General features: G+C 36.6%; 1 protein-coding gene across 48 annotated transcripts in view; it reads right to left on the bottom strand.

Moving 5' to 3' along the window:
* The window catches only part of DLG2 (discs large MAGUK scaffold protein 2), a 1837299-nt gene that overhangs the window by 443898 nt on the left and 1368225 nt on the right, over positions 1–25176 (bottom strand). For all 48 annotated transcript variants that reach the window (XR_011441029.1, XR_011441028.1, XM_023646512.2 and 45 more), the window contains 2 exons: positions 16957–17101; positions 14565–14703 (listed from right to left, as the gene is read on the bottom strand). Coding sequence is in view for 46 of the 48 variants with exons in the window: in XM_023646512.2 (XP_023502280.2) it covers positions 14565–14703; positions 16957–17101 (284 nt within the window). In the remaining 2 variants the exon portion in view is untranslated. The remainder of the gene's footprint in view (positions 1–14564; positions 14704–16956; positions 17102–25176) is intronic.

Here is a 25176-nt window from a genome sequence, read left to right as displayed (position 1 = left end):
TAGAATGGTACATTCTGATTGTAGCTAAGATGGATACCAGGTAGCCAAACTGCATGAGGGTCATAATAAAAAATAGGCACAGTGAAAAGTCATGGTTGAAACATCAAAGAGCCAGTGGACTCCATAGGTTTGTGTCAAGAATCTTGAGATCAATTCAGGATACCTCAGTGCCCAGCAGTGTGGAATGCAGAATATAGAGTTTAGAGTAAAGTCATTCTGTAATCTTCTCCTTTGTCTCCACGTGAAATATTCTGTAAAATCTACATGACTTGCCTGGGCTCTGGAATTGGATATTTTGGGTGGTGAGGCAGGGAAGGGAAGTAGTTGAATTTAAGATTACTGCAATAACAGAGGATCCTCAAATTCCCCAGTCACTATTTGGTCACATACATCATCACCTTTAAGTTTCACAGCAATATTCTTTCACAGTGTTTATTACCTATAGCTTTTGGACAAGGAAACTGAGGCTCAGAGAGGCACTGATGAGGAAGTGGTCAAACTGCAATTTGAATGCAGGTCTCTTTGGCTCCAATGTTCACTATGCAATACTTCACTGAAGGATACAAGTGGGCAAACATAAAGCAAAATAAGAATTGCCCATAGTGTATGGTAGTTGCATGCATTGTTGAATCTCTGTGTTTGTAGAGGAATCTAGATCTCTGGGTTCCCCTGAGGAGCATCTAGTTGCACACAACAGATCCAAGGTAGGAAGGTGGCAGCCTAATATGGGTGTGGAAGTTGGATTAGAATTCTCAATTCACTTCCCTACAGCCTCTATTTTTCTTCTTTGGCACCTATGATAGGTCCATGAGATGAGCAACAGCTACTTCTGACTCTGATGTGTATTTAGTCACAAGGATATTGTCTGTTCTGCTGTAAGGGGGTTACTGTGTACTTAAGGAACCTACAAGTATCTAAGATTCTTTTATAAAAACAGTCATTTCAACAGGAAAAGGGGGTTAGGGAGTAGAGTGTTTCTGAATTGGACTAATATAAGCCACTTTTTCTGAAGCAATATAAATAATAAATGAGGGGGGTAGGATAATTTATTGAAATATTAATTTGTGTTTTGAACTTGCCATGTTTTTTCTGTCCCAAATTCAAAGCAGATAATTAGGACTTTGTATTCCCAAGCCTCGCTGGAGATTTGTGCTACAGGAGGGAAAGCAGTATTTTCTCGAAGAAACTCTCTTCCAGCTTTTTGTTCTTCAAAATCTGAGCTCCTAAAGGATTAATATTCAGGGAGGACTTTAAAAGGAGAATCGGGCAAGACAGAGGCCTATTATCAGATGTAATTTGATTTAAAGGAAATAAAGTAATGTGCCATTTTGTAAAAAAACTGTGTTTATAGAATAAAATGCATACCTGCTACAGGTGTGGTGTATTTAAATAGCTAGCACTTTTAATTATAAAATCTAAACACCACTGAACAAATTCAACGTTTGGCAACTCTTGCTCAAGAGCAATGCCCTTTCCTTGCACATTACTACCAGTACTGTCAGTGGTTAGGGTCATCCGATGTTTCTGTGAAAACTTACTCTCTGGGAGAAATGCCTGTCCATGTTTTCTTCTAATGTGCTCCATTTTGCTTCTGCTTCTGGGGATATAATTATTCTGAAGTCAAAGACATAATGAATTTAAGTCAGCGTTTCCAAAACCTGCCTGTGCATCAGAATGACCTGTGAGGGTGTTTGTTCTGTTTTTAATACTAATGTCCCAGTCCTTCCCCGGACACCCAGATTTGGCAGATCTGGTGTGGGGATCAGGACTCCACGTTTACCAAAGTTTCACAGGTGACTGATGGGCTGTCAGAGTTTCCAACTACAATTTTAGATAGTAGATCTGTTCTTTTTGATAAAGGTAAGAAGTCATTACATTTTTGAGTTGCATTATCTCTTTCAATTCCAACTGAAACAAGATAATAAGTATTGCCCTAAAACTTTTTTACTTAATGATAGTATTTAGCCGACAAATGTTAATATCTGTAAAGTGTAAATATTAAGTTCTTTTTTCAAGGGTAGGTAAGAAATACTACCTTTATTTCACCAGTGATATACACATAGATATCTGATACGATATATATCAGATATAATATATGGATATCTGATATATATACAGAGATATGTACATAGATATATATCATATATAGATACATATATTGATATATATCAGACACGATATATATCTGATATGATATTTATATTATGATATATGATGATATATATGAGGATATATATATGATGATATAGATCAGATATTTTATATAAATATACAATTTTTGTAAGCAGAATTTAACCAAGTATTTCTCTCTAAGCTACAGAAGACAGTGGTTCTGGGGAAGATCCTACTTTGCCTTAGCCAAGTAGACCACATTCCCACTATGAGTTCCACGCCCAGTTGCAACTGCTATACTGCTCCCTTTAGTTCTCATGAATTTAAACTCAGCATAACCTTATTAGAGCTACACTCAGCATTATATGGATTTGGATATATACTGTATGTGAAACTTTGTCCAACCATACATGGTCTAATCTAATGATACACAGTGAAGCCCTGGAATTAATGCTACCCCTGGGAAATGAGAGGTGTCATTATAGATGTTGCTATGGATATACTTGATTTCTGTGCTCAAATCATGAGGATATGCAGAAATAAACACTGTATTTCCTTAAAAAATTTTATGGTGCCTGGATGGTAAATCTGAGTATTTGGGGAAGGTACATATTTGTGTTTACTTAACATTCTAGAATATTTAATTTTAGAGTTCTTAAATTAAAATCAGTTTAACACAGACTTTTCTTTCTTTATAACTTTTATAGTTAGGTCTGGTTTTGAATAAATTCTTCTTAATTAAGATCAATATATATTTTTAAAAGGTATTGAAATATAAAAGAAACATCACTAAATCAACATAAAATCTCAAAATTGAATTTTTAAGGCAAATGTAAGTATAGTATAAATCTATGTTTTATTGGCTACTTGGAAGCTGCTTCCCCTTCATTCACTTCCTGATCTCAATCCACCATCCCTAACCAGCACTGCTAATCACCACAGCTGTGGCCAGGCCTGTAATCACCATGGTGCCCTGAATTAGAAGTCAAAGCTAATAATAATAATAATAATAATAGTTAACCTGAATGCAGCTTATTTTGTGCCAGGCTCTGTTCAAAGTGTTTTACATAGATTACTTCATTTAATCCTGGCAATAATCCATGGTATAGTCATAGATGGGAAAGCAGACACAGAGAGGTTACATAACTCATCCAAGGTCAAACAGCTAGTAAGTGGTGAACCCAGAGTTACTCTGACTCCAAAATTTGTGCTCCTAACCAAGATGCTACCCTGCTTCTGGATTTGCCACTTACTTTCAACTTGTCATGGGGGAAATCATGGAATCGCTATCATCTCAGATTCTCAATCTCTTAAACAGGTATAACAACATCTCTCTGCCCATTTTGTATGGTGTTATAGGAAGTAAATGAGAAATAGAAAAATATCTGTGCAGTACTAGACAGATATAAGGGTTACCAACACTATTATAAATTCAGAGCAAGGCCTCACATAATTGACTTTGAAATCTCTGGCTACCACATTTATTTCAGCTGTTTCATTCTGACTTCATCCCCTCTCTCAAGATGGTAAATGAGACTTTAGAAAAAGATTAGGGGAAAGAAAATAAAGCAAAATATCAGACTCCAATGGATCAGTTGACAGCACTCCCATTAGGATGCAGTCTACATGAGCAAGAACTTACATCATTCTACTTCAAGGTCAACCTAATTTAAAAACATCTAGGATGACGGTTGACATTTAAATATTTACACAGAGGCACATATACTCACAGGACTGCTAAGTTCTTTCAGTAAGGATTTAAACTGTTCATTAAGGCAACTATATGGGGTCTGGTGTTATAGCCAAAATGACAGACATTAAGGACTGAACCCCTGCCTGGAACTGCACCATCCAGGAGGTCTTACTTCTTCTTGAGGAAAGCTGATTGCCTCCCCTGAATAGGTTGTAAGTGTTGCTGGGAGGAGACAATGATACAAAACTTTAGCTCTACCTTTGTGGACAAAAGAAAAATCAAAGACTAACATGAAGCACAGAGGAGACTCCAGAAATCTTAAAGCTAATAATGCCACTCATGCAGTGCAACAAAAGGAGCCTGACTTTGGAGTTAGCTTGAATCCCGATCCTGTTATGTATCAGGTGCATGACCTTTAACAGCATGGTCAAAGACACAGATCCTGGAGCCAGGCTGAATGTGTTCAGATTCCAGCCTTGCTAATTACTAGATCCCCACTGCGTAATCAGCATCTCACTTGATTGCCTTATCCACATCACACATTTAACATTTCCAAAAACAAACTCTTGATATTTGTCCCCAGTCTGCCCTTCCACAGTCTTCCCCTTCTTAGTCATAACAGTTCCACGATGCTGCTGCTCAGGCCACAAACTCTGATGTCAGCCCCGCTCTAGTTCACAGATATTACTCTATCATCTTCTGGCTTGCATTAGTTTTCACAAGAAATCTATTTTTATTATGTTCCTTTCTTCATAATGTCTTTGGGCTTGGTTGACACTCTTAGACCAATATGACTATAATTTTCATCAAATGTTTAAAATTTTGACTATTTGATACTTCAAAGTCTGCCTTTTCTGGTGCCACAAGTCACTGGAATGTTTTTTTTCTTTTTAGTCTTTTTACTCGCTGTGCTTCATTCGGATAAGTTCTATTGCCATGCTTTAAAGTTCACAATTCTTTCTTTTGCAGTGTCTATTGTGATATTAATTTCCATTTCAGATACTATTTTTTTATCATTCGATGTTTAATATGGGTTAATTTCATATCTTCCATTTCTCTCCATTCACATTTCTTTCCCTACTCTTTTGAGAGATTGACCATATTTATAATAGCTTGTTAATCTTCTCGCCTGCCAGTTCCATCATTTCTATCATTTCTAGGTCTGTCTCTGTTGGTTGATTTTTCTCTTGATCATGGATCATATTTCCTATGGAAGGGCAGGTTGGGGACAAACATCAAGAGTTTGCTTTTGGAAATGTTGAGTGTGCCATGTCTATAAGGCAACCAAGTGAGGTGCTGATTAGGCAGTGGGGATTTAGGCATTTATCTTAAAGAAATATATAATCAAGAGATGGGGTCAGAAAGATTGTACAAGCATTATCTGTAATAAGAAAATCCTAGAAACAACCTAAATGTCCAAGAATAGGAAAGTAGTTAAGTAAATTATGGCTCCTCTATAATATACAGCTACTAAAAATACGTTTTTGAAAACTACTTAAGGACGTGAAAAAAATGCTCAAGATACAATGTTAAATTAAAAAAAAAAAAACACTGTACATAGTATGGCCCAAATTTTATAAACAAATATACAGATATAGAAAAAAACCTCAAAGGAAATATATCAAATATTAATAATGATTATCCTTTTGTGGTGATATGGTAACTTTTATTAGTTTTTCTTTATTTTTATTATTTTACATCTTTTCTACAAATACACATTATTTTTACAATTAGGGAAATTAATAAAATAAGACAGAACTTACTGGAAAGAAACAAAGAGGTATAAGACAATAAAAGGGGTAAGAAATAGATATAAAGATTGAAAAGGATGTGTGGGGAAAATATATGAAGGCAGTATTTTTTAAATGGTTTTTTACTCAGATATAGCTTGCTTCATTTCTAGATTAATTAAATTCCCTAGAAGCAAAAAGTGAATGATGCAAGCCAAAACTTATGAAATTTATAAGTCTATAATATATAAGAATATAAGTCTTTGGAATACAATAATTGTACCCCACAATTTTCTTATATTTCGTTAAGGTAATCATTAATATTAATATGGTAATCTTACCCACAGCAGCTAGTGATATAGGAGATTGCAAGAGGTCACTCAGGGATTTGTTGTCATGGATAATTTTCAAAGTACATATCCACATGTGGACAATTAGGAATCAGCTGACTTATATTTACTATTACTTTACTGACATACAGATGTGGAAATAAACTCCTAGAGGAAGAGGCCATGTCTGCTTGTCTTGAATCATAATACGCACTCTGTTTCAGTATCATACAGATAATGGCTAGAAATAAGCTGCACATTGTGTTGGTGATATTAGTTAACTTGCAATGTAAGGGGACAGGGGTCATTTAATGGTTGATTACTTCTACAGTGGTCACTCCAAAATTCTCCATTGCCATCATTTATCCTTTTTTGCCTCAACCAGCCAAGGGTGAACTCATTCTATTAAAATGTAATACAGCATTCATTAAATAACTATCTACATGGTATTTGAATTTTACTTCTATAACAACAATAGATGTGCAATAGATCAATGTGCAACAACCATCTTCCATAAAATTATAAGGCCTAGTGTTGTGTGTTTATGTCTGGCTAATTTATTAGGTACATAGGAAATGATAAATATCTATAAAAGACAGTCTTAGAATCACCATTATTGTTTCATTTTTCTTAACATTAAATTCATTTCCCCAACAGCAAACAACAGCTTAACATGTTTTCCAATACATATTTGGATATCTTCCTTTAATTAAGATTTGTCAACTTCCCCATTAGCATACCCACTCTCTCTGTTTCTAACAGGATAGCTCTATCAATCTTGCCTCACAGTTTATGTAAGTAAAACTAAATGGTTATGTGGAGCCACCATCAATAAAGAGAAAACTTCCCTTGAGGCTTCCACTTAATGGTTTATCCTCCATCTGTCTCACTAGTTTTGTCCCACTCTTCCTTTCCCATCACTACACTTTGCTTCAAAAGAGACATTATAGTACCAGGCTCCACATCGGAGAAATCAGGCATGCAGCACAGAGCAAAACATATAACTCAGAGACACTGCTGATGAATATTTGATTTAGTTAAGTTCTTTAATGTACTTTATAAAGGATGTGAGGAGTCTGATGCCATGTTTTTACAGAATCTTTTTTAGGGGAAAAGCTACATGGTATTAGTCATTGAGAGCTACAACGAATAAAATAGGGCAAAATAAAGAAATTGTCTAGAGGACAATTGTATTTAGCGCTAGAGGCCAGATTGATAGACTGTTTTTTATTATATTTGGTTCCACTGAATCCTATATTATATTTTCAATGCAGGTGGTACTAGACATTCATTGTAGTCATACAAATAAACATCCTTTATAAAGCAGTAAGACTATATAACTTTCTGAAATAAAATGTTCTAATGTGCTCTGCAAGATAAATAAGTTGAAAAAATGTACACGTAGATTTTGTTTGAGCAGCTGCATGATATTGTTGGCTACATTTCCATTCCATGGAGGATGTTTACCAAAACATGATTTTATTTGTGGAGTAGTTCATCTTAAATCCTTGTTTTAAATAGTATTAATAATAGCTAACATTTATCAAGTGCTTACTTTTTTCCAAGCGCTTTATACGTGTTAACTCAGGTTATTGTCACAATAAGCTTATGAGATGGAAAGCATTATTCTGCTTCTTTTATAACTGAGAAAACTGGGGCAGAGTGGTTATATAACTTACCCAAGGTCATACAGATAGGAAGTGATCAAGGTGGGACCCTCAGCAGGGTGTCTTCAGGGCCCACACACCTAATCACAGCTACACAGATCCTGATTCTAAAGTAAGGTCAATTGTCTGCGTAGGGCACATCGAGTTCTTTTCTACGATACTTGGTTAAAGGCATGGAAGAAAAGATTTCCTTCCTGTGACAAAAGAAAGAACTTCCACCTCATCCAGAAATGGTTTCAAGTGATTAAATATAAGTTAAAAAGGAGAGAAGTTAGAATACTCCCAGACTTTACTCTGATGGAAGGTGTTGTCTAATTCTTTGAGAGCCTGTCCCTAATGAAGACCATAAATCCTGAGACATTACTAAGGGACTATTTCTACAACACAGAATTAACAACTGACAAGTTTGTGTAATTTAGCTCACTGCTTCTCAAACTTGGGAACTCATATGCTACTTGGGGTTTGTGGTATTTGCCAGGGACTGATTATCCCCAGAGAACCTTTCTGTTGTCTCAGTTTCACTTTAAGATTTTGGATAAAAATAATTTAATCTGTAATCAAAATATTTTCACATTAAAGCAATTAAGGGTATTTCCCAAACTGTATGACAAAACGCAAGATTTTGTGTGTTTCATGTTTGGACAGAAAACTTCATGTTCTACCTCAGATCCTGAGGAGAACAACTGCATTTTTCATGGCCTAAGGGCATGTGGGTAGACAGATTTGACAAACAGTGATTTTAGCCTCTAACCAGTTCTGATCTAAACACGAAGGGAAAAAAATCAGTACCAGTGGCAAACACTTATGCTGTTCCTGAAAGATTACTCCACAGGCTATGAAAAGTATAGAAATGGTCAGTAGTAAATCAGCCTGCCTGAGGCACGACTGCTCCTCCTGTAGAACAGGGGCTGTTGAATCTAACTCTGAAGTACAGCTCAGATTCCTCCACAGTTATTCTCTTCCCCTGGTAGCCCCCCACGAAACCTCCCATCCCAGCTGCCATAATCTTTCCCCTCATTTCTTAAACGGTCCCTCTACTTCTCTACACAGCAGTCAGAGATGCTTTCTTTTAAGACATAAATCAGATTATTTCATTCTTCTGGTTAGTACTCTTTAATGGATTCTCAATGCACTTAAAATTAAAGCTACACATCTTCATCATTACCTACAAAGTCCTACGTCATCTGGCTCCTGACTCCTTCTCCAACCTAATTTTCTGCCATGGTTCCATGAGCTCATCTCTTTCCAGCCAAGCTGGACTTCTTTCTGTTCCTGGAACACACTTAACTTATTCCTGCCTCAGTGACTTTGGCCTTGCAATTCAGTCTTCCTATTGTTCTCTTCCCCAATCACTGTCTATTATGTTATCCTATTTTATTTTCTTAATAGTGCTTATCAATATCTAAACTTAACTAGCTTATCTATATATCTTTATTCAATACACTAGAATGACTCTAACAAACCTTGCCTGGTTTGTTTGCCATTGTAATTCTGTTGCTAATAATTGTGCTTGACACATGGTACAAGCTAAATATTCATCGAATGAGTAAATGAATAAATAAATGAAATAAAGAGAAAAGATAACTGGAATACATTTCAGATATTATATCCAGTAAGCCAGTGTTCTATAATTTGGGGAGAACAGAGTGGTGGCAGACTATAGGCTGCTGGTAAATATCTATTTAGTAAATAAGGGTGTCAAACTGATGAATATCAGAGTCATGATTTGGAGTGGTCTTTGAAAGTTTCTGGAGGCAAGAAATCTTTCTTGAGACTTCACTTAGTGCATGCTTTTTGAACAACCAAATTATGTGAGGGAGCATTATGTAGAGCCAATCAGAAAGACACGCAGGTATACTAAGCTAAGGGTCAGGTGAACTTGGTTTCTGGGAAATATGTCACTTACAGCTATAAATTAAGTCCCTGGCTTTCATAATGACATGTATCACACTCATGATTTGATAAATTAAGTCCCTACATCTTCAAAGAGCAGTTGTACTTTGCATCTCCAAATTTTTTGGTTTCATTTTAGTACTAATGATTTGTTTGTGTATCCTGAGAATACTTAGCCAGATGGTTAGAGTGTGTAGTTTACATCCCTTCTGGGTGACCAAGGAAGACTTGGCTCAGGAGAGGCAGAATCCATAGTTGTAGGTAACGTACAAAGTGGGCATTGCTCACAAGTGACCGGTGATTCACAAGTGATTGTAGCTTTTCATAATTATTCCCCTTTTACTCCATCCAAAAAACAAAAAAAGTGAAATCAGCTTACCGAAATAGAAAGAACTGTGGACTGGCTGTCTGAAGACATGGGTTCTAAATCAGATTCTACTATTTTCAAGTTATGGGACTTAGAGATGGCCGACAAACCATGCTGGGCCTGTGTTCCTTACCCATCAAATGGAGGAAGATTAGACTCTACATTCATTTATGGCCCTTCCAACTCTAATAGTCTATAACTCCTTGAGCCAAAAACCCATCTCAGCATCACAGTGATGGCTTCATTTACCAAAAATCGAAGACCAGAATATCTCCACCACAATGAATACTGACTTATAGGGGACTCAGTAGGCTTTCTCCTAAGAGCATTTTATCCAAGGCCTTTGTTTATGCTCTCTTTCTCTAAATCAATGGAAAACCAAAATTTCCCTGTTTTCTCAGGTATATATTTCCTTAAACAGTAAGGAAGAGATTTTCAAAAATTCCAACTAAGTCGTAGTATTCTTCTAATCAAAATTCCTTAAAAAGTTCTTACTACATTTCCCCAGCAAAGGTGAATATGAATCAGGAAAATAGAGAAATATGTCTTACAAGAGATAGAGGAAGATATAATGAGCATATGGAATAAAAGGCTGCCCATTTGATATGATTTCATAGGTTGTTGAATGTTCCCATTTCACAGAAATGATGTTTCCCCATGAGCCCAAGTCTCATCATTAGAAATTCATTCCCTTATGTATTATTCTAGGAAAATACAAAGTAAGCCTTAAATATAAGCTACTATAACACCTTAGGATAATAATAAGTTTATATAGGCCTTTGAAAGATGACGACTTTCACTCATATCACGGTAAAATTTCACAATTCCGTAAGAAAATTAGAAGATGCTTTATCCCAAATTTATAGATGAGAAAATCAAGACTCACAGAGATTAAATGGCTTATTCAGGGTCATCTAGGTAAGTAAGTGGTACCTACTACAGGGTCAGAACACAGTCTCCTGATGTAAGGCCAATCCTCTTTCTCCAACATTTCTCCATGGAAAGAGACTGCATGAGATGGAGGGTGCGAGTGTGGGGATGAGGCCTTGGGAGACAGACAAAACCCGAATTCAAACTTTGATTCTGCTATTTGCTTGCTGTCTGAGATGAGGCAATTACTTAAACTCTTTGAGCATTTTTGTTATCTATAAAAATCAAGGATAAGAATATAATATAAATAATATCAAAGGAGTAATACATATTAAAGCACTTAGTGTTAACAGTGCATGGTAGTGATCTTTTTGTTTCTACTACCATATATATTTTTAATTGTACAACTAGGTGGTATATGAGAGAAAGGATAGGAATGTAAAGATAATTTACAGGTAGGTATCATTTTCCTTTATGAGTCTTCTGTTTCAAACTGTAAGAGTTGTTTTTATTTTATTCTATTTCACGTCTTCCTTGACTACACATGTAATTTCCCCTACCATGAATGCCCTTCCTGATCTCTGGACTCTCTGACCAATGCCTACGTATTTTCTCAAGCTCAAACTCAAGAGTTATCTCCTCTTTAAAACTTTCTTCGATGTCATAGGCTTTTCCTGTAGCATTCACATAAAACAGAAATTCATTTATAAATATTTACTGAGTGCCTCCCGTGGTGCTAGGGAACTCTGCTAGGGTGACTTGAGAGCACTTCATAGAATTGATCTAATTTTGTTTGTTTCTGTTAGTAGCTCCCACACTTCGGGATTTTACAGATCTTTTACATTTAAAAAAGGAGAACTGAGATAAAGTTGCCAACTTTTCATTTTCTAATGAGAATACAGTAAAATAACTGCCATTTGCTACCACAAAAGAAATGACATTTTGATATCAAGATATACAATCTCAGGATTCAAAAAAATAATAAATTAGTCTTTATGGAAAACTTCACAGAGGGGATATGCATAATCAGGTAATAGGCACTGGGGGATTCACTGGTTTACCTATATTTTTGTCTGAATTTGATAGTTTTTACAGATGTCCTTTCTTATACAATTTTGCGTTCCTTGTGCAGTGCCCGCTGTCTAGTGGGATGTGCTCAATAAATATTTATAAATGAGGCAATGAATTTGCCTCTGAGAAAATTCCCGTGAGTCACAGTAACACCTACAGCACAGAGCACCTGTGAGAGGACACAGCCATAGTGAGAGAGGGGGAGGGGCGTGTGTGTGTGTGTGTGTCTAAACTGATATAATTTACTTCACAAGTTTGCCAGGTATCAGTCATTCAGAAGATTCTACACAAGAGTTATTAGTGAGATTGTCAAGGGCGGAGGTGAGACAAGAAGTTCAACAGTGAAACATAATGCTTCAGGAAGAAGTGGACTCTCTTCCAAGTACACCATCTGTAAAAACATTCCACGTGACATCTTAGGTGGATTAAGAATTATAATAAGTATAGCTACTGCAACTAGATAACACTCATTTAATATTCACTATGTGTCAGGCACTGCTAAAAGTTCTTTGCATGCATTATCTCATTTAATCATTACAACCACCTGTGGAGGTAGACGTGATGACTAGTCCCATTGTACAAATGAAGAAATTGAGGCTTGCAGGGGTTAAACGATTTGCCCAGGATCATACCGTTAGCCAGTGGTAGAAGTAGTTCTCAACTCTGATCTAGGTGTCTTTAGAGCTTACCAAAGCTATTGGGTCCCTTTCTAGCCACATGTTTCTACGATGAGCACAGTCTTACATGGCTTGTTTTTCATTTTAAAAATAAGGAGAAAATTAAAATGTTTCTTCCTAGCCAAGATTTTAAAGCTGGTAGAGCATCCAGTTTTTCTATTTAAAATCTGTGGCCATAAGCAAAATCCTTAACATCTCTGAACTTCACTACATCTATAAAATGGTAATAAAAGCCCTTCTTTCTGTGTTTTTGGAAGGGTTAAATGGATAGTGTACGTAAAACAGCTAGCAAAGGACTGGATTATGAAGGTGGTTTAATAAACTTTAATGCACTCTGGGGCCTAGTAAGATTAAGTGACATTTCCAAATTAAAATCATATCAAATATTAGCGATAGGATGAGAGCAAATAGATCATTGCTCTGGTGAATAAAGGTGCCAATTATTTGCACAATTCTTTAGAGAGCCACGAAGATTATCTTTGCTACAGCCCTCATTTTAATTACGAGCATAGAGATGAGACGTTTCAGCATAGGAAGAAGTTTATATTTGATTTACAGCACAGATGCACATTTGCAACATCTAAACATTTCATTCCTTGGCTAAAGATGTAACAAGCTACTTCAGCAAACCTGAAATTGTAAAATAAATGGAAAATGCTTAATCATTTAAAAAAGAAATAGCAAAGGAATGAAAAGACCAAAGTATGCATGGGTCCCAGAGAGGAGAGGAAAGCAGCAGGAAGTTGCTTCGACTTTTTAAAGGCTGACAAATGGCTTCATTAGACAGGCAGGATATGAAACCGAAAGGGTGCATCTCTATCATTTTTATATACAAACACTTTCAGAAAAAGCATACGTATCTATATGTAATCTAAAAGTACTTCTCATGGAGAAAAGCAAGTTTCAGAGCAATGTGTAAAATATGAACTTATGTTATAAAAACAAGGTCAAGGGGCCGGCCCAGTGGTGCAGCAGTTAAGTTTGCATGCTTCACTTTGGCAGCCTGGAGTTCGCAGGTTCAGATCCTGGTCAAGGACCTATGCACCACTTATCAAGCTGTGCTGCGGCAGGCATCCCACATATAAAATAAAGGAAGATGGGCAAGGATGTCAGCTCAGGGCCAATCTTCCTTGAAACAAAAAAAAGGTCACTCCCTTCCTATATCTGAGTATGCATTTGTACATGTTTGTATGAACGTGGAGAATATATGAAAGGTTCAAGCCAGGCTGTCACATTGTCAACCTCAAGACAGATTGCTCTGGAGGGAGTTTGGGGGAGATTTTTGTTTCTTGAACATCTTTGCATTACTACACCAAATGCAATGAGCATATATTACTTTGGAGCAAAAACAATTAAAGATAAAAAAGAAAAAAATGTACATTTCTTATTATTCATCTGCCCGTTCATTCACTAATTTATTCATCATCCAGTGTTTATTGAATCTTTACTGGTGACCCTTAAGTAAACTAAGTCGATTTCAAACTGTCAGATCCGACTTTTTCAGAGGCGTGCTGACTAAATTTGGTAATACTTTGTGGATTAGCAATGTGGTTCTGCGCCTGTCTTGTTTTCCTTTGGGATTAATGGAGTATATTAAATTCAAACCATTTTGGAGTTAATTTCACACCTTTCCTTTCCATTTCCACCTGCAGTTACTGCACCAGAGGGAGGGTTGATTGACTCCCCAGTTCTATTAAACTGTAGGTAGCAATTTGCGGCAAGAACATGAAGTTTAGAGTCAAAAGACATGAGGCTCAGCTATAACTCTTTCACTAATCAGATGTGTAATATTGGTATGCTACTGCCTTCTTTTTGAACTTCAGCACCATCTTCTCTCCTCCAGTAATAATGCCCATCTTACAGGATGGCTGTAAAGCTCAAATGGGATCAGATTTCAAAAGTTTTCATAAATTGTAAAGTGATAAGCATATGTTACTATTCCTCCACAAAGAATTTGTGGTTTTGCCTTCTAACACAGGAGAATGACACACATTTACAAATATTTGCAGGTTTCCAGTGGAGGCAAGACTATAATAAGTTTGAGTGGTACTCAGAAGCCTTAGCTAGCCCCCCAGACAAGGGCTGACATGTTAGGCAGATGCAATTTCTTCCAGGTAAGGATCACACACTCAGTTAACCAACAAGTATATCTGACCTGGTGTAATCGTCTTCAACAAGCATGTGCTTTGGAATTGGTGAGTACCTTCCCGGAGAGATGGGCGGCAGGGAGGTTTTATATTCTAAAGTGCCATTGTTGCCAGAGAGGAGATGGTTTTCCATCGGTGGAGAATAAGCTAAGGGGTGAAAAAAAGAAAAGCAAAGAAAACTGTTATGTGGGTGATTCAATATGTCATTCTATAGTTTTGTAAAAATAGAAAGGCTTTGCTACATGCCAACGATGTTCTTGTCCTCCCTGAGGGGGAAGTTGCTATTTGTTTGCACTTAGTATGTACAAGCACAGTGACCTTTAGGATTGGAAAGATGTAATAACAATTATATATATAAGTGCAGTTAGTATAATTAGGTGAAGAGAAGAATTGGAGGAGAGACCCAGCACACATTTTCAGAATGATGATTAATTTTCTATTGAAACAAAAATGTTAGCTTTCTAATTGCAGAGCTCACATTCTTTTCACACAATTAATATCCAATCATCAAAAACAGAAGGCTCCTAGGAGCAGGTTCTTGTATAAGACTTTATTCCCAAAATATGCTGTACTCTCATCCCAGAAAGGCCTTTCTTTCCTATTTCTCCACCTAATTCATCTCCTTTTTTGAGTGACTGAAAACCCCTTCTTTGTAGGGCTCCTGACCCCTCTTTTTCTCCTCAAATCCATTTCATACATCGAGAAATCCAACTCTGATCATGCTGTTCTCTTGCTTAAATGCGCTCCATTGCCACTATTGTATTGATTATAAACTCTCCCTTTCACCATTCTTACAAGATTGATCCATTCAACGTCCCCCTTACCCATATCTTTTGGTCCCCAAACAAAGTCTGTTCTTCCCAACATCTGTACCTTTGTTCCAGTGTTCCAACTACCTACAATTTCTGTCTCCTACCCCATCTCTGATAATGCAACCTCAACCATTCTTCAAGAGAAAATTCAAATGGCACCCTCCGCATAAAGATTTTTCTAACAGGTGATATTCTCTTCCTTTGAGTGCCCAAAGGACATTGATTTTTACCTCTTTCATGGCATACGCATATCTCTTATTTTGCCAAACACTGCTGCTATTCATATATCTGCATTAGCCTTCCTTCTTGTGAAGGTCATGACTGTATCTCCTTTGTATCCCACATATTACCTTGCAAGGTGTCTTGTAGATATCAAGGTTACTCAATACATATTTCTTGAATTGAACAGCAAGTTTTGTTTTCTCCTTTTTCTCTCTTTGACATTGACCTTATAGCCCTTCATGAAATGGCTCACAGTCTCAAGGCTGATTTTTCTAATTTTATCCAGTTTGAAAAACTTTAAAAGTTAAAAGTCTCTCATATCCTAACGTAAGGCTGATCTCAGCTTACTGCCTGCTTGATAAAACACATATTTTGGGGCAAGTCATTTTAGAGTCACCATTAAGAAAAGCAATAGTTAATGTAATAGGCAGGTAACAAAACTATTCAAGCTTTAAATTTCTCTCAAGAGAAACATCTACATCTAAGAGAGGTTAAATGACTTGCTTAAGACCATAGTACTAATTAATGGCAGGTCCTGAAGACATTCTGATTTCCCAGTCTTACAAGTGGTTTCTCAAAACTTCAGAATGAGCAAGCTTACTGATGTCAATAAAAATGTCCCTTAAACTCACATCAAAAAATGGATTGTTTCTAAATCTAGTCCCCAAAGACAGAAGCTTAGATGAGGTTCTTATTAACTTATTAAAAAGAGGAGAATACATGGGGCTTATATAGCAGTGGACTTTGTGAGGACCCAGCACAGCGTCTCATGGTGAATTGTTGCTCTGGAAGCCCCACCTCCAACGCACCTCTAGTGCCATAGTGACTGACAATTGTTGCTGGCTTCCCTACCAGTATAACAAAATCAGGAAATGGGAAAAGCAATGATGATGGTGATTAAGGAACATAATTTCACCATTCAAGTTCAAGATTCTCTCCCCCAGGAAGAACCATTCTGCTATATCTGGTCTATTTTGCCAGCATCTCTTTTCCACTCTACTACCATATAGGTTTGAACTAGGAAGAGAGAATATCATAGCTTGAGAGCTATTATGCTTTAGGGGCTTGAGAAATAGCCTTCAAACATGTGTTGCTCCTATGTTGTTATAATCACACTGTCCACAACATCTATCACTAAGCCTTTCCAAAACAGTGGACTTGCCAAGTCATCAGGGTGTCCCACCTTCAAAACACTAGGTAAGGTTCTGTAAAGCAACCAGGGAGTGAAGTGCAAGATCCCGCTGTAGTATTTCCACAGGCTAAACAAGACTGAAGACGTGAACGGAGGACTTCGCCAAGTTTTGTAGAATTCCACTTTTGCAAGCCTGGCATCCTGTTCAAAGATGACACTGAATATGGTACTTACAATGAGTAATATCAGGAGGACCATAAGGGTCAGTCATATAAATGGTGGTGGGCTTGCCAACTTTTAGATAAACTACATCTGATGTGTTCTTCAATATTGCTACTGCCTCTTCATGTGTGACTTCTTCTAAACTGTAGTTGTTTACCTAGAAGGGGAAAAAAATTCAAAATTAGAGTCGAATCTATGCAGGTGAAGAGAAATATTGGCAAGAAGATATTTAGAAGCATGACCTTACTTAAAGATTAAACTACAATGATTACAGTCAAATATCTATATCATGCTTTGACAGAACAGATGGCATTAGCCAAAGGAGATAAGGTACAGTTGTTGATGTTAAAAAACAAATTGCTTCTGCCTTTTCCTATGAGGAAGCAATACATTATAATGGAAATCAGAATACCATTTGTGGAAAAAGTAAAAGAAGGGTCAAATATCTTTCTTATTTTGCTATAGTTTTTGTGATTACAAAAGCAATACATATTCATTGAAGAAAAGAACAAAAAAAACAACAGAAGATAAAAATCAGGCTTAATCTCCCTATTTGGATATATTTCTTTATACAATTGTGACTATACTATATACGTTATTGTGGAACCTGCTTTTTATCCATATCATGAAAGTACTCCAACAATATGACTTTTGATTTTTACAGAGCCCTGTGTTTCATGGCTATAATTTAATGATTTAACTAATCTCTTAATAAAGCATGTTTAGTTTGCTTGCAATGTTTTTCTACTACAAATAATGTTGCAATAAACCTTTTTCTATATTTGTACACAACTTTGATGATTTCTTCAGGATAAATCATACAAGTGGAATTGCTGAACCAAACTATATGAATATTATAAGGATTCTGACAATTATTCCCAAAGTGCCCTCTGGAAACACAGACCAGTCTATTCTTATCCCACAACTATATGAGATCCCCCATTTTCCTACAGCTTCACTCAACTTGGTTTTTCTCACTTTAGAAATCATTTCCTATCAAAATATCATTTAACATGAGTCTATTTTCTGAGGAAAGGGTAATGTTGGAACACAGGGCTTTGCAGGTGAGCAAGTTCAAGGGTACCCTATTGCCACCGGTTTTAACAACAACTCCTGTTTCCTTACTGGACAGCAAAACCTGTGACACAAGTGCATTTCTTATTCATGGCAATGGCATTACAGTGGATCTCTGCAGCACTTCTCTTAACTGGTTTTGAAAATATTCAGGTAGTATTTTACATACCTAGGTTATCCTTATTTGGCTACTAGTTTTTTATGAAGTGATTTTTCAGTTTTGGCAGAAACGATGTAGAATTAAAATAAGTGTGCCGAGGGCATTAGAGTGGATGCCCACATGTTCTCCACACTATCCAATTAGACTTAGTCATATAATACCTTGCAGCACTGCCTTTTCTTTTCCTTTGGCCTCATGTTGTTATATAAATTCCACATTCCAGTTAATCCTTGGTGGTGCAGCTCAAGTTAGGGACCCTGGAACTGGAGGGAATTGGACCTTTGAACCTGACTGACGTGTATGAATGCTGACCATGAGCTCCCCACTAAGCTTTGAGCCTCTCTACTGGTTCCTACCATTCTCTTCTACACGAGTGGCATTCTATTAAATCCTTTTGTATTTCTAGTGTCCAGCACTTGTTCATTCACTGATCAAATGTTTATTGCATACCTATTATGCGTCAGTCTGTTCTACATATTAGACATATAGTGATAATAAGAATGATAATCATAATCATGGCAGACACTTATAGAGCCTGTATTGCACATCAGGCACTATTTTAAATTATTTTACATATATTAACAGAATCAAACCTCACCACAGCCTATTAGGTAGCTATTATGATTACCTTTATTTTACAGATGAGAAAAGCATATCTTCAAGAGGTTAATAAACTGGCCCAAAGTCATTGGTCCAATGGTGGTAGAGGCAGAATTAAAAGCCAGGCAGTTTGGGTCCAGAGATCACGGTCTTAACCACTCATCTATATCGATTCTTCCAGATAAACATAGTCCTGGCTCCCTTGAAACTTACATTCTGACAGGACAGAGTTTTTTATGGAATAAATGGATAGAAGAATAGACCCATACAGAGAGTGAGAACGTAGAGGGCCTACAGGTATGGAAAACACAGTTGATGATGGCAGCCCTTAGTAACAGACACAGGAAAAACAAAAACAATAGCAATAACAAAAGAGCGAACACTTATTTAACACCTACATGTCGTATATTTTGGGAGTACTATGTATATATTTTGACATAAATCATATAACTGATCTTGGTTATAGCTTCATGAAGCAGACATTAACAATTAGGCCCATTTTACAGATGAGAAAAACTGACTTTAAAGAGGTTAACTTGCAACTAAGAGGTCACACAGCCTCCAAGTGGCAAAGCCATCAGTTGGATCACAGTCCTGAAAAGATGGAAATGAGACTACCCTTGAGTGTTGGTTCATTGAAACCTAGGGCTTACATCATCTATTCTTTCGCCCTTTAGAACAGTTTCCTTCCAAGTTTACATATGGAAGTAACATAAATTCCAAAGTGTTATAAAAACCTGAGTAATCATTATTCTTCTTTCTTAATCCAGTAGTGACAGTATTTTGCATCACCCAAATACATTGACAAGGTAAAAAAATAAATAAGTAAAATGGAAAGTAGCTTGATATATATGTCTCTTCAAAACTTTCTTATATATTTGACTGATCACTTATTTTAGGGCAGTACCATTTGTACCTAGATAATGAATACTTACAAATGATGCCCATATACAATGGTTTAAAATGGGTATGGAAGTGGATGTTTTCTCTCAAAAAACAATTGCTTAAGGTGGCTCTGAATATTGTGACCACGGCCCCCAGAAACACCTATATTGACAAAACAGAAGGGAAAAGGGATTTGTTGCCATAACACGGAGTGGATGACAAGCCAATAGATAAAGACCCTAAAGGATAGAAACCAACTAGATTAGATTACAAGTGGCACAAAAGCTCTGTTTCTGACAAGGGCTTGCTGTCTCTCTCCCCAGGGTACAGAAAGCACACAGCTCATTAGATTATCAGTGAAAAAGAGATGTGGCCAGTGCTTATTAAATTGCACTTTTGCCATTTTTAAGATGGGCAATGAAACAATCTAGAAAATGTTACCTTCAAGTGAATTTTCTAAGAATAACTTCGCTAACAGACTCTCAGACCAGCAGGAAAATCTTTAGACCAGAAAGCAGAAGTTGAGGAAAGGGTGGATGTGAGGAGTGGGAAAAGAGAGGATATTGGGGGAATAATGGTAGTTTAAAATAGTGGTAGTTCAGTTGGTTTTTATTTGGTGACTATGAAGTGTTGGAAAATTTACACAGATTTTAATTATGGAACAGGTGGTATCATATTGGAACAGAATGAAGTGACTAAAAGTACATCTTTTGAGTCATGCAGAGCAGGATCTGAGTCTTGGTCCTGGCACTTCCTAGCTGTGTGATCTTGGGAAACTTATTAACCTTCTTAGCCTCAGTTTTGACATCTGTAAAATAGGTATGATAATAATCATTGCCTCAAAGCGTTACTGATTTAAATGTAATGATCTATATAAAGTGACAGGCACATTAAAATACTTATTAATGTTAGCTCTGATTACTATTACTATTGTCATCATCCATCTCTCTTCCCAGGAAACAGGAATTGGTGAAAATTTTCGCTGAGCATTTTCCTGTAAACATCTGTGAACTGACGAGTTTAATTAGGGTACGGCTGATGAGGCTTCTGTGTGGTCTTTTAAAAATTCAGAATAGTACAGGATCTGGACCAAAAAGTCCTCTTTTGTGCTGAAGTCTTCGAAATGTTTTTCACGAAAGTAGGTTTATTTGGGTTAATTATGTGTGTGCATTATCCTATGAACTCTCAAGATAAAGGGCCTACAGCTGGAGCTGATTGTACACAGAGAGAAGGGACATTATACTGATTGGCTAGTTGCTCTTGTCATTGTGTTTCATTGTCTTTTTTCTTTTTTTCTTTTGCATCAAGTATCTGCCTATAACGGTGAACACTGAGCAACTGGCCTGGTTTCAGAAAAAAAATCATGTGCATTTGAATGAAGTGTTTCTGTGGGATGCACTATACAGAGGGGGACATATGTGCAGCCTGGCCGTATGTTTGCAATAGAACAGAGGACTGAGGCCAAGAAAATGAGGTTGGAGGTGAGATGACTCATTCTCTCAAATGGAAGAGGGAGTGATGAATTTGAGTATACTGCAGACAAAAGAGGGAAAGTCAGCTGAAGAAAGAGGCTTGAAAGAAGGGAACATGGCAAGTGTTGTGGGATTCAAATGAGTGTGCAAATATATATGTGATGGTACAAAGGTTGGAGGTGTAAGGGCACAAGAGAGCGGTAATAAGGAGGAATGGGCAATGTACAGATGGCGAGATACTGATTGTTCTATGTTCATTCAGGACTACCAATGTGGGGGGACAAACTGGGAGGTGATCAGGGACATAAAAGTTACCTAAGACATCATGCAAGGAAATGGGAGACTCTAGAAACAATGTAAAAAAAAAAAAATCACAAACTCCAAAGTTAGATTTTTAAAAAGGTGACAAAGTCTTTGATCACTAGATTGTAAGATAAATTAAAAAGGGGACCAGTCTGATGCAATAATGTCACTGATATGAAAATCAAAATGCATAAACCAAACACTAAAATCTCTTCAGAACATTGAAATCACAATAAGATTTATTTTAAAAATAATAACTATGAATAAATAGGAAATGTTAATAATGGTTCTCTTTGGATAATAAATATTTTCTTATTTTTCACCTTTTCCGCAATAAGCATGCATTAGTTATGGTTAGAACCCAATTAACTCTATTTTTTAAATGAACAAGAACAAAAACGTTAAATAAGGAAGAACATGTGCTCACTCTGGCAGCACATAGACTAAAAGAAAGGAAGACCAAAACTGAGTGCAGTGGCTTCATTATGAGACACATATAGCAAGATCTCATGAGTGATGGAAAGTTGGAATGGGAAAGAAGGAAGCTGATTTCTCAAGCCCAGTGAATTGACTTAAATTTATTAGAAATTTATAGCTGTATGTTAAACCTAGGTGTTTCTAGAAATGAAGGGAATTTGGTACAATGAGAGTAATTTTGAAAGTAGAATCAGATCTGGTTTCAACTCCTGGTTTCACAAATTTGGGTCTATTAACATATTTACTGAGTATTAATTTTCTTACATGTAAAATGGGGATAATAATTTATTTGTTGATTACTTATGTTCACAAGAAACGAATGATACCATGAACCTGAAAATACAGTGTATAATATAAAGCAGTACACAAATTGTAATCAAATATCATAATCAGACATAGCGCTTTGCTGATCCTACTGCTGGAAATAGTTTCTTCCTGATCAGGGCTTTGTCTGTGAAAATGATCACCCCCCTACCTTCTACAACACTTACTCCTGCAGGCAGTTTTTCATCTCTGTATTCACCCATGTAATACAATGTAAATAGTAGGCACTTAATAAACGTTGAAATAATAAGCTAAATAAGTTACAAAATAACAATGTGGCATACCAAAGAAAATAATCAAAATTCTTTATTTTATAGGAAGAATGAGGAATCTTGTTGAGTTTCTATTTTACATTTGTGTTGAGTAAGAGAGAAAAGGACAAGGAATGAAGGTCATTCAACCAACAACACACATTTTATCATGTCAGGCATGGGATATAAGGATGAAAGGCTGGCATAGAATGTGAGCACAGGGTCAGATCAGCTTACAAGAGACACAGTCAAAGCTCCAATAGTGTGAATTTCTTTCTCCTCCATTAATCATTGATGGATTTCTTAACCTTTTATCCCATACAGAGAGAGCAAGTGGTAACTATGTTTTGATTGATTCCAGCTTCCTCTGTAGCAGTGGTCACCAAAATGGACAGTATGAAATGAACCCCAGGGCAATCCACTGGGCATAGGAAGAAATATTTGAACATCTATTAATATTTATCACATTGATCTTCATATTTCTATTTTTTGTGTGTTTTAAAATGTGCATAATAAATTAGCATAGTGATATACGTATGCAATTTAAAGTAGAGAAATATACATATATTAGAGGCAATCTTTCATGTTTCACTGATGGAACATGCCATTAAAAGAATTTTAAAACCACCCTTCTGTCGTTGGCACCAAGATATGATAACAATAGAGCAAGTTCTATAAATAGGGTTATTAAACAGAATATAAGCAAAAGAAATAAGAAACAATATAATGAAAGATTTTAATCCTTAAATAAAATATTTCATTGCAATTGTATTGCATTGCAATTTTATACATTTGAGAGAAATTAGAAGGGAGGCCAAGAAATAATTATCGAGATTTTTCTTCTCGTGTTTCAGAACGTATTCTAACTTCAGGAGACAGAGTTTGAAGGGTGAACTATTTCTAAATGTCTTTCAGCCTATTGCTGGAAATTGTTAAGTGACGCTGTATCAGCTTGAGAGAATGAGCGTTACCACGGAAGTCACCCTCAGGAGAGGCAGTGGAGCGGCCACAGAGCGGGCTAGGATGTGATCAGGTCAAAGAAGGACTACGGTTCTCAACCTGGGTGCACATTAGAATCACTTGGAAAACTTGAAAAAAAATAAAAAAACAAAGCATGGCTCTTACTCCAGAGATTCTGATTTGATTGTTCAGGGTTGATTGAGGCCTGGGCATCCATAGTATTGAAAAACCTACCATGGAATTCAAATACGTAACCAGAATTGCAAAACAGAGGGGTTGAATAAACTGTTGAAAGGAATGTGGCTTTGGGACATTGATATCTAGGTATGAATCTAATCTCACAATATATTATCATTAGAAATTCCTTTGTCATCTATGAGTTCCAACTTTCTCTTCTGGAAATTAAGAATAACAGTATACAGAGGCCGAAACAGAAGACCAAATATGTACATGACTTGCCCAAGGCCAATAGGTCCAGTTAATGCTAGCTGCCTGGGACTTGAATCCAGTTATCCCAGCTCTGAGTCCATTGTCCTTCTACTTCACTTCAATGTCTCTGCTGCCATTCCCCTTGTCTACTGCTTCCCTTTAAGGAAAGAAAACATATAGACTTACTCCCCGTAAAAGATGTAAAAGTTCTCTCACTGACACTCTTTTCTTCAAATGTTGAACAAAGGTTATGGAAAAAAGAGAAAGATTATAAACTTTAAATCACAGAGTGACAAGCGGCTTTGAGAAGTAACAGTTCATACTATCCCCGTAGAAAAGACAATCAGATGACCCTAGTTCAAAGTTTCCGGTCTTGTGTAGAAAAAGATGAAGAAGATCACATTTGTGCAAGATATATGCCTCTATGTATCACCTAGGTAGGGCTTAATAAAAAACAATGTGTAAAAATATATGAAAGGATTTGAAAATTACCCAAACTGTTAACCTCTGACCATCTGTCCCACAATGTTCAAGGCCAAGAGGTAATCTATTCAGTCTAAGACTCCAACACTAAGCTACTGGTACAATCCGCAAAAATCAGATGTCATTGTCATTTGACAAAATGAAAAACAAAAGAATTCTAGAGAATGGTGATAGTGTCAAGCAGCAGGGGAAATTTAAAAAATTATTATTTTGACAAAGAGAACATATACCACGCATCTGGGTGACCCATAAAACATCAGAGAGGTCTGACATTAAAATCATCTTATGAGGCTTATTGCAAAGGTGACGGGGCAGGATAATTTTTCCTTATAGTAGGATAAATGGAAAGGTCAGATACTACAACATCGCCTGGGTTTTTTAAAGTGGGGACATAACATTCTAAGCAATCAAAAGAAGTTCTGTTAAAGGGTAATCTATTTACAGAAGATAAACAGATGTGTGGTAAAATTTACTGCAAGAGTGAGGGAAAATGTATGAAACACCTTAAAAAACGGAGAAGTACAAAAGTGGCAAGACATGACTTTTCAAACAAATGTGGAAGACAGATTAGTGTTCACCCTTCTGTTTCCAAGGGACAGAGCTATGAATAAAGAGAGGCTTGTATAGGGAAATGTATTTTGATACAATTTTTTTTTTTTTTGAGGAAGATTGGCCCTGAGCTAAAATCCGTTGCCAATCCTCCTCTCTTTACTGAGGAAGACTGGCCCTGAGCTAACATCTGTGTCCATCTTCCTCTACTTTATATGTGGGATGCCTGCCACAGCATGCTTGATAAGCCGTGTATAGGTCTGCG

Source organism: Equus caballus, chromosome 7, assembly GCF_041296265.1.
Source record: "Equus caballus isolate H_3958 breed thoroughbred chromosome 7, TB-T2T, whole genome shotgun sequence".
In the NCBI taxonomy this organism is placed as follows: domain Eukaryota; kingdom Metazoa; phylum Chordata; class Mammalia; order Perissodactyla; family Equidae; genus Equus; species Equus caballus.
This window is presented reverse-complemented; position numbering and strand designations above follow the sequence as displayed.